This window comes from Lactuca sativa, chromosome 6 (assembly GCF_002870075.4).
Source record: "Lactuca sativa cultivar Salinas chromosome 6, Lsat_Salinas_v11, whole genome shotgun sequence".
In the NCBI taxonomy this organism is placed as follows: domain Eukaryota; kingdom Viridiplantae; phylum Streptophyta; class Magnoliopsida; order Asterales; family Asteraceae; genus Lactuca; species Lactuca sativa.
This window is the reverse complement of record NC_056628.2, coordinates 67,446,979-67,457,448: the sequence shown is the minus strand read 5'-3', so window position 1 is coordinate 67,457,448 and position 10,470 is coordinate 67,446,979. Positions and strand designations below refer to the sequence as shown.

The 10,470-nt window shown below is 38.9% G+C and overlaps 1 protein-coding gene across 1 annotated transcript; it reads left to right on the top strand.

Annotated features, from left to right (window-relative positions):
* Positions 1-1,064: 1,064 nt before the first annotated feature.
* LOC111877500 (SWR1 complex subunit 6) lies at positions 1,065-3,138 on the top strand. Its single transcript, XM_023874019.3, has 5 exons — positions 1,065-1,223; positions 2,067-2,187; positions 2,293-2,398; positions 2,484-2,590; positions 2,735-3,138. Exons 2-5 carry the CDS (start codon positions 2,083-2,085, stop codon positions 2,936-2,938), a joined length of 522 nt encoding a protein of 173 aa, XP_023729787.1. The 5' UTR covers positions 1,065-1,223; positions 2,067-2,082; the 3' UTR covers positions 2,939-3,138.
* The last annotated feature ends 7,332 nt before the right edge of the window (positions 3,139-10,470 follow it).

Here is a 10,470-nt window from a genome sequence, read left to right as displayed (position 1 = left end):
ATAGTCCCTTTGGGAATTCTGAAGGGGGTAACCCGGTTACCTCTTGCCACGTAGACAATCTTCTTGATCCACTTCCTTGAACGGTCGCATACCTATGAAACAAAACCATCAAAATCTTTCAACATCGCCATGTTTTACTTAACAACCAACCTACTAACGTCTTGTCAACCTTCCAATACAACTCCATCGAACAAGCCCTAAGAATTCCTCTCTCACATGAAGATACAGACGAGTTCCCACCAAACACCAGAAAAACCCCTCATCAGTTGAAGGATTCAGAGAGTAATGTATCTGGCAATTCAGTTGACGATATTTATACGATGATTCAGGTTCTTATGTTATCTGATTTTGAAGGAAAAAGACCGGATTAATTTTGGCGATAATGTTTTACAACAAGATTGTGAAGGTGAAAGGGCCTAGAAACAAAAAGGAAATAAGATGTTGGATGAATGAGTTAAATACTTTTTGAATAATGGCGGAAGAGAGCCTTTGAGATTGACACATTTGCTTTTGGCTAAGGTTGCATTTGTTTCGGTGGGTGGTGGTGATGACGGAGTTGAGTTTCCTTCCACCACCGCCGACGAGTTTCTACAGAATGATACGCCTTCGGATTAGGGTTAATTTTGATTGAAATTGATTAGTTGTAGTGTTTCTTTTGGTTGTGGCTGCAAATCCATTGAAGATGAAGGTTTAAGCCCTAAATGTAGGGGTTGATTAAAAAATTGATGTTTGTGGTGGTCGATGGTGGTTAAGGGTTATCATTTTTAAAACTAACCAGACACCATGTATTTGACCGGACAACCACATCAACTTCAACTAATTACATGGCATAGTTAACATGTTATTTTAGGTTAGAAGACCAAATAAGCAGATCCATTTTATGCACTTATAAAATCAAAAAATAAGTTTAGAGACTGATTTGACAAATCCAAAAACATTGGGGGTGCAATGTCATTTTCTTTTTTAAAATGGGTCAAAATGCAACTTTTCATAAATAAAGAGGACCTGATTTTTCAATATCTTTTGGCTTTTTAAAGTTAAAATTACCAAAATACCCCCGTTCTCCCCAAATAGGAATGCCCTCGTTACCGTCGTTAGGCTCATTCCCCAAACACGCTCCTTCACAACGTTCATCAGTGAGAAGAAGAGCTGCGACCCTGCTCCGATATCCGCTCCAGACGTCCTATCGCCGGCGCCGGCTACGGCTACTGCGCCTTCATCTGGTAATTCCGACTTTCTTTATCCGGTTACTCCTCCTGGATCGATACATGATGTTTGATTTCTAGAGCTCAATTCTTGTTCCTAATTTCTAGTTTGGAATCCCACTTTCTATTTCTGGTTATGCACACCTCGTGATAAGCTGATGATTTTTTTTTTTGAATCGACAAAGCACTTAAATTTAAAGCACATTGATCTTATTTATTTATTTATTTTGCAATCAATGAAGCTTATAATCTGATTTTGTTGATATAGTTTGGTGATTATCCGGTTTCATGTTAACACTAAGCACTTATCTTTGGTGTTATAATCAGATTTTGTTGATATAGTTTGGGCTGTTGTTTTAAAAACCACTTAATAAACCTCTTAATCATCCATATGTCTGATCCAGTATGATAAAAAAAATTGTGTGCATCTGTTATTTTAGTAATATTTGAATGAGCCTATCTGATTCAATAAGCTAACTATCTAAAAGACATATATCACCACAGTCCCAAAAGAAAAACCACTTCATAATGTTTCTTAGTACCAAATAAAAGACTTAATTAAAAGCAACAAACAAATCATCAGGAATGGTCAACACAACTACATAACATTAGAAGTGAAGCACATTGTTTAATGTCAATTTATAAAGCCACGTGTCCATTTGAAATACAAGAAAATATGGTTTACATGTAAGACAAGAAAGTGGTTTTGAACCATGGAAACTGTTGATACAGATACATGAGTAGATCCAAGAGTTTGACAAAGTTATATTATTATTAACTAGTGAAGCACATTTTTTGCTACTTTGTTAAATCCTAATTCTAAACTTCTAAATGACTGAATCTGATTACTGTAATTTGTAGAGCAAAGAAAAAGCAAATGGATGATGAGATTTCAAACTCGCTCCGTCGCATGTCGACTCGAGCGCGTAAAGTCGCGCCCAAAATGGCAGCTGCACTTGCCAGCACTGATAATCGAACACAGGTCCTTCCTTGGAATTTAATTTCCTCTTTTCTTCCCAAATTAATATTTAATTAATATGATTGAGATGAGAATATAAATTCTACTTACTATTACTATTACTATTAGGCAATTCTCGCACGTCTTGAAGCGCTTGAGAATGACAATCCTGGAGCCGAAATGGTTGAACCTAATGATGATGATGATGCATCCCTTGATGAAGATGATGATCAAGGTCATATTAGTTTTCATTGTATTATTATTATTATTATTGTTTTTAATTCTCTTTAATTATACGTTTTATCTTTTACCATTTGTAGTGTTCCACAAAAAGCAATCGAAAGGAACAAAACGGAAAACTCGTCAGGCGAAAGCACTCGAGACAGCAAAGAAAGCCCCGAGAACATTCCTTGAGCTCTTGCATGACGTGAGTAAATTACATTACATTTCATTTCCTCCCTTTTATTAGTTTTGTTTGTTACAACTTACACAGGATACAGACAGACAGGCTTTTTAGGGCTATTTTTTATTATTATGAGGATGAGGGAGATGTGTTGTGTTTTGATAATAGGCAAACTTGGAATCCTTGGGTCCTCATGTGCCAACATATCTAAGAGCAGCGGTAGGGCCGCCAAGCTCCGGCAGCCGCCGCCACTTCTGCACTGTTTGTGGGTTTTCAGCCAAGTATACATGCGTCAGATGTGGGATGCGTTTCTGTGCTGTTCGATGCCAGAATATTCACAATGATACACGTTGTCTCAAATTTGTTGCGTAGAATGAGAGAGTAGTAAATGACCATTTTGCCCTTCTGATGCTGAAAGTATATCACTATATGTATATGTGTATGTATATGGAATTACTTCCTCTAGATCTCTTTTTCATTGTTTATGATCTTGCCTATGTTGATGAGACGAGAGAGGTATAGAGCATTCTATTGAGGACTCGGTTTTTCAATGGAGTTTGATATTATAAGTAGGGACATTTTTTTTTTGGTTCAATGGTGTTTTTGTTGGTGAAATGAAGAAAATACGAAAAGGAAACCACATCAAAGACATGAAAGAAAGCACGATGAGTTTATTTCAAAGAGGTGATTTGCGTGTTCTGATTTCATTTGATCTAATGAAACTAAGACCAATATAAATGCCCGACAAAAAACAGTGTTTTATACTGCCCAAAAAGGTGGGACATGTCATCCTTCTTGATCCCCAATTTATGCGAAAAACCTATATTCCTTCCTAATCCTTGTTATCACTTGGAATTTGTCCTACTATACCTTCCTCTTTGCATAAATGGAGCGATATAAATACACAAACTAATAGTATTTCTCCTCATAGCTTTACTTATACATAGGGGCAAACTTGAAACTCAAAACATATCAACTTATGTATATTTTTGGTTTAAATATTTTATTGTCCTTGGGAAGATTTTGTGATTGATGTGTGTTTTTATGATTGGCACAGAACCATGAGAAATTTGTTAATGCAACAAAATAATAGGACTGATTGTAATACTAGGTAGAGAAAGAAAGGTGGGCTTGAAAGCATCTTGAATGCACTCGTGGTTATTTTTGTGAAAGAGTTTACTGGGTCGCGATCCAACCATTTCAACCGGTCGAGTCAATCTGGGTTTTAAAACATTGGTATCTTTCTTTTTCCTCAGTCATCAATGTAGCTACCGATTTTTTTTAAACGAAATATATTTTAATTTAATTATCATCGTACAATGAGTGACATGACAAACGGACAACAAGCTGCGCCGCTAAGCCTTTTTGTATGGTAAAACTAATTCTTTTAAAGATTACATCCATAGATCTAGGGGATGTAACATTGATATGCATGATTCATTGTACTCTATTAAGAAGTTCTACCGCATCCGACGCGAGGAAACCAAATGTATCAAATGCAAATGGTATGAACACGTGTTGATTTTCCATGCACAATTTATTATGTTTGGTGACTTTGCCTGTAACAGCTTTTAAAGTAGTCCGTCTCGCCGTGAAACCCCTAACCCTCAAGCCCATGAGAGGGGATACCCCTGTAAGGTCCACACATGCGTGTTTCCCTTCGACCAATCTAAAAATCAAAATGTTCTGAGGGTTGACATTCCTTCTGTCGGGTCAGTTAAGAAATTATCAGGTGCCTCTTTCTTAGCGGAAACCTCGACACGCTTAAATATGCCAAACAAAACATCCCTAACCATATCATGCCTATATTTGAACCCCGAGAGTTATTTATAGTGAACTGCATGCTCTCCAAAAGAGTCAATTCATACCTTGCGACACACCGTACATATCTTGTCAACTGAGAATATTGAAATCATGAGTCGATATTTGAGGATAGTACGATACTCCACAGGAGACATATGTTGGCCAAGCCCATCTGTAGGTATAGCTAGAAGAAAATCTTAAGCATGTGGTGCATGCAAGCACTGGAAAACCGCTTTCTGCCGAGCCGTCATGTCGAGATGCACTTCCATATCTTGGACACTTTTACGAAAAAGGACACTCCCCAGTGTATTCTGGGATTTGGGGGGGGGGGGGGGACGTGTCTTTAGTAGTAAAATTGTTTAGGTCAAAATCTAGAAGCTTGTTATGAAGAGAAGCCAATGCACAATCATAATCAGAATCCATACCATATATGTCGCGATCCCGTAAGATGTGGTCTTGCAATACCCATGATTGGGCCCTTAAGGCAACAAAAGCATATGAGGTAGCCTCTACTGCCGAGTATAAACCCAAACCTCTAAACCTAATGGGTAAGGAAGCAATTCACCACTGTATGTCGCCAAAGAAAGGGCAACCACAAACCACAATGTCCTCAATCACCCCGTGCAACCCATTGTCAAAGAATATTGCCGCCTCCTCCATGTGAACGGGTTGACACGTCCTCAGCCCAAAGAAAAGCTTAGCAATACCCATACAAGACCGAAGCAGAAGGAGCTCACTCTAGGGGTCAGGCAATTGTGGAAGAAGGTGCATCAAATTCACAGCGTTTTCGGCTCTCTTTATGGCTAAGCTGCTAATGAAACTAGCATATCTACTAACAGCTCCCCCAATAAGTTTCACCCCCAAAGGCGGACTCCCTATGCCAACCGGGAATAGCCCCTCACGTAGCTTCCTACCATCACACGAGGGCTAAAAGAGCTCGATTTTCTTAATATTCATCTGAAGGCCTAATTTTGGGCCAATCACCGTAATGATGTCCAACGCTTTGTCCACCTCATCTCCAATAAGTGTGCCATCATCAAGGTACCATGCATGGAGAAGAAGCTTGCAATTGTCTCTAATATTATGCAAGAGCGGTTGCAACACAAGGGCAAAGAGAAGTGGTCCCAAGGGGTCTCCTTTCTAAACCCTAATAGTGGACCAAATACGTGTGTTGCCTAGATACATGTAATGCCCGTAGATCTGGGCTAGTCAATTTAGAGGCAATAGGGGTCGAAAACGACTTTTTGACAAAAGATTATTAAGAATAAATAATCTCTACCAAGTTGTAGTATATGTTACAAGGTTTCTGTACATATAAAGAGCGTCGAAATCCGAGTTATAACGAAGAAGTTATGACCCGTTGAAGTTTTGCGACGGAACCGACACGATACCGGGAAGCGTAAATAGTGAATTTACGATAGAGCGAGATTTAGACTTAGCGATCTAAACGAAAGTCACAGAATACGTTAAACCGAGAGTGTCCATAAAAAGAACGCCCAAATCTGACTTCGTATGAGGAAGTTATGATTTTTTGAAGTTTCGGATTGGCAGTATACAACCCGAAATTCGAATCGAGCGGTTTTTAGCCGACACAAACTGAACGAGAATCGAAGATCTCGTTAAGAGTAGCGTAACGAAAAAAAGATGGGCGAAAACGGACGTCGGATGAAGAAGTTATGAGAATTTAACGGACCAATTCTGTCCCGGCTTGTTAATAATGTAACTTTTAAAATAGAGTCAAAATTAGCCGATGGAATCTAAACGAAAGTTGTAGAGTACGTTCCCACCTTCTCGTGGATATAAAGAACGTCTAAAACGGAGCTCGTATGCAAAAGTTATGATTTTTAGAAATCGGGAAGGAAAAATGTGAAATTGCGAGGAAAGTGATGACTTGGCGCAATCCCAGCCCTCCATTGATGATCAGGATACTCGCTTCGGATTCGGACACCTGGCCCTCGGTACGCCCAGCGTCTGAGCTCGGAACACCCAACGTACAATAGTGCTCTGCGAACCCAAATGAACCACGCACCACCATCCGAAGTGCAACGCGTGTTGTACGAACGAAGTGTTACGCCCAGCGTACCGAGACCTCGCAGGCTATAAAAAGGCAACGAAGGCAGCCGGCTTTCCACACCATTTCTCACTTCTCTCTCTAACTTCTTTCTCTCTCTAGCTCCCCAAACCACCCCTAAGCCCTAGGAAAAATACCTAGCACCTAAAGGAAGCCCCGAGGCTCCCGGAGTCCCGAGAAAAAGGGTCTTTCGGTTTCGAAACGCTACTCCGAGCAAAGCCCGGTTTTCTTTAGAATCCGCTGTAAGTGAGCTACGCTTACGCAACTTTTAATATAGCTTTCAAATAATTATAGTAATGTTATTAGGTCCTTAAAATAATTATAGGAATATAGCTTTCAAATAATTATAGTAATGAGTTATATTGAGTGTTATTTAACGCTTATATAATAATAATAATAGTTAGACTATTAATTTGTCGCGGTTATCGTTAGACTAAACCCTAGTGGTATTGGTACTAGGTTTTATTGAAGGAAAATTGTTTTGAGAGTATCGAAGCACTGTCCGAGTGCTAAGTCACCACCTTTCAGGTGAGTGCATGGTCACTTTCAGCTTACACATAGATATGAAGTATTTTATATAAATTGCGTGCTATGTGTGCATATTATCTGAATACTTGCTATCTATGCTGGGTGAACGATTTTATACACATTTTAAATGATTTAAACTATATATGTATTTTATATCTACGAAAATGTTGGGGTAAGACATGGGTAGATGTAATAGATGAAATATGAGTTGGATGATGAGTTGAGAGGTGAAATAGACCGTGAGGTGAGGGTGAGAGGTGGACGATGTGAGAAGCCTTTTTCCCAAATGATGGCCCCGTCATTCAGCAGAGTATGGATGACAACCATAGACTATTGTAGACAGTCTAATGGAACATTAGCAAGCTCGCAACCTGTAGGTGTTGTGAACGACGTGTTCACCGGTGTACTCTAAAAACCCATTGATATGTATTGCGAGTGGACTCTCGAAAACGATACTATCAATAAAACCCGACAGATGCGCCTAAAGGACTCTATCGACAGAAGCGCCTAATAAAGAACCTCATAACCCCGACAGATGCGCCTAAAGGACTATTTCGGCAGGTGCGCCCCATAGAGAATGTCACAATTTTGGTAGCTGCGCCCTAGTGGCAGAACTAGCAGATTGTGCTTGACTGATGTGTCATTTACAACAATGGAATTCGTACCTATTCCTTAGGATACTCCTTAGGAATAAATGAACGAGGAATAGCTGATTCTTAGGGTAGATCCTTAAGAATAAAGAAGATAATGGGGATGGGTAATTGGGTTGATTGTTTAATTGTTTAAACATAATTATTATATTATTGTGGGTGGAAAACCCTATGTACTCACCAGGTTTCCCAACCTGACCCACTCAGTTTATTTATATCACAGGTGTCGATATGAAGTGACATTACACTGAGAGATTAAAGAGATGTAGATCACTAGTGTAAATAAATGTAAGTTCCGTTTATGCTTATGTTCCTGTATTGACAATGACATCCTAAATGTTTTAAAATGAATAAAATACGTTTCTTCGAAAATGTTTTGATAACGTATTTATCGTATTTTTCTGGGAACAAATTCCGCAATATTTTTATGAAAAGAAGTACTCTGATTTTTATAAAGCATAAGCAAAATCGGTCTTTTCTGGCCGTGAAAATGGGGATGTCACAATACAACCGTGCTGCTTGACCATATAGGAATTCTACCCACAAGGATCTAGATGGACACCTCAATCTGACCTCATGAAGTAATGCAAATCTGTCAACAAGGTTAAAGGCTTTAGAGAAGTCCACGGTAAGCATGGAGAGAGATCTGTCATCGTGACACTCACTCAACAACCTATTGACACTATGTAATACGACCTCAGCGCTACCCGAAACCTCGAACCCGAACTGAAAATCATTGAGATACTTGGTCATTTCTTTACCAACACCTTTCATAGCCAACTTGGAAACCAAACATCTCCATATAGTACCTACTGCAATAGGTTGTATTCCCTTGTCAGGCTTTAAGAGCGGTGTGAAAGGAGCACAGGAAACAAATTCTGCCAAACTCGAAGGGCATATTCCCCTTAGCCATAGATTAACCACGAATGTAATAACACGTAGGAGGTCTTTGGTTATAGCCGAACCTTCTCCATAAAGGGTATCCAAAATGTGTTGAGCTCTTAACCCATTTCTCCCACACGGGGTACCTTTAGGGAAGGATTTAATTCCCCAAAGGACATTGTCAACATCCACTACAAGGGGAAGTTCTGAAAATATGGTGTTAGGTATGGAAGGCGGTGGCTCGTATGGATGCTTATCCTCGAATGCCTTCATGGTATCACCCCCAAATGGAGCAACCCCCGATAAACATAAAACTTTCACTGCTGCTGTAAAATGTCCATCGACAACCTTACGAAGACATTGTCTGACATTAGTGCTACCCAGTGTTCTTTTATCCTGAATGTACTCTTCTTTTTTGCCTTGTTTCTCTAGTCTTGCATTGTCAACTAAGTTTTTAACTAGCTTGACGATACCGTCTTCAGTCCCCCAAGTAGCTAAAGCGCTCAGGATATTACGATGTTGCAAAGACTTCCTGTTGCCAGACCTACTTTCTTGCTTATTCTTAGGCTTGAACACCTCAAAAGTACACTTGCATTGTCAAATAAGTTTTTAACTAGCTTGACGATATCGTCTTCAGTCCCCCAAGTAGCTAAAGCGCTCAGGATATTACGATGTTGCAAAGACTTCCTGTTGCCAGACCTACTTTCTTGCTTATTCTTAGGCTTGAACACCTCAAAAGTACACTTAGGAAAAATTAACAAAGCAACCCATGCTTCAACGGATCCGGCATGAGCAACCACCTTGGAAAGTGATTCTTTTAAAGCCTAAGAGAAAGCCATACGATAGTTATGAGGGATGCTTTTGACGGTGGTGATAGGTAGTTTAAAACCAATTAAGTAGCTGAGCATCCATCACCAACCCATCATTAATGTCACCTTCCGGTTCATTAGGTAGGGGCTTTGGAATGCCAACAATATGCCTGCTCATGTCATTAGCCCCGTCAATAAACTTAATCAAGCCACCCGGGTGGTGACATGAACGTCTAAGGGCATGAAGGCTCATGCAATTCCCACATATCCATTGACCAAACTCCTTCAAAGTTGCTGCTACAGACATAAACAATCCATGGTCAGAAGTAATAGACTCCCATAACATAGCTCTGCGTTCATCAAGACAAAATTAAGTGATTAGTCCCTATGGTTAATCAGATTTAACATTCTAAGGATACCTATGGAAACCATATCGCCCTTGGTCCTTGTGGTTTCATTTTCTGCTTGGTTGGTCCATGTGGTTTCATTTTGTTGCACCAATAATCTGCAATTACTATTTTGCCCCTTTAAATTTATTTTAGGATAAATTACACGAATGGTCCATGTGGTTTGGGGTATTATGTGTACTTGGTCCCCAACTAGTTTTTCATTTATTTTATTTTATTATTATTTATTATTTCTTTTTTAACTTGGACCATCTTCATGATTTAATTTTGTTTCGTGTTTATTCCTTATTAGACTTAAAATAACTGTCATACCTTTATGTATTTATTTTTTTAGCTTTTTTTTAATTATTAGTTTTTTTTGTAATATTAAAATCCAAACTACTCTCTCTCTCTCTCTATCTCTCAAACATACAAATCCAACAACAAATCCTCGATACCATCTTCATCCATAATCCTCTTTTCTAACCTATTTTTGGTGAAATCTAACAACAAATCTGGATGGCGATCATAAGATCCATAAATTCTCTTCCTCCCTAATCAGATCCAACAACATATCTTAAAGTTATCTTTCTGATGGGTTTTGGTCATAAGAACATCCTATGTGCTCATACAAACCCTAATGCTTGGATCTAGGTTTCTTTATTGTACATGCAAGTTATCCAAGACTATAAACCCTAGATCTAGAATATGATAACCAATATAACATATAATTAGGGTTTAGATCATACCTTGATTGTTATATAGCAATAACAAT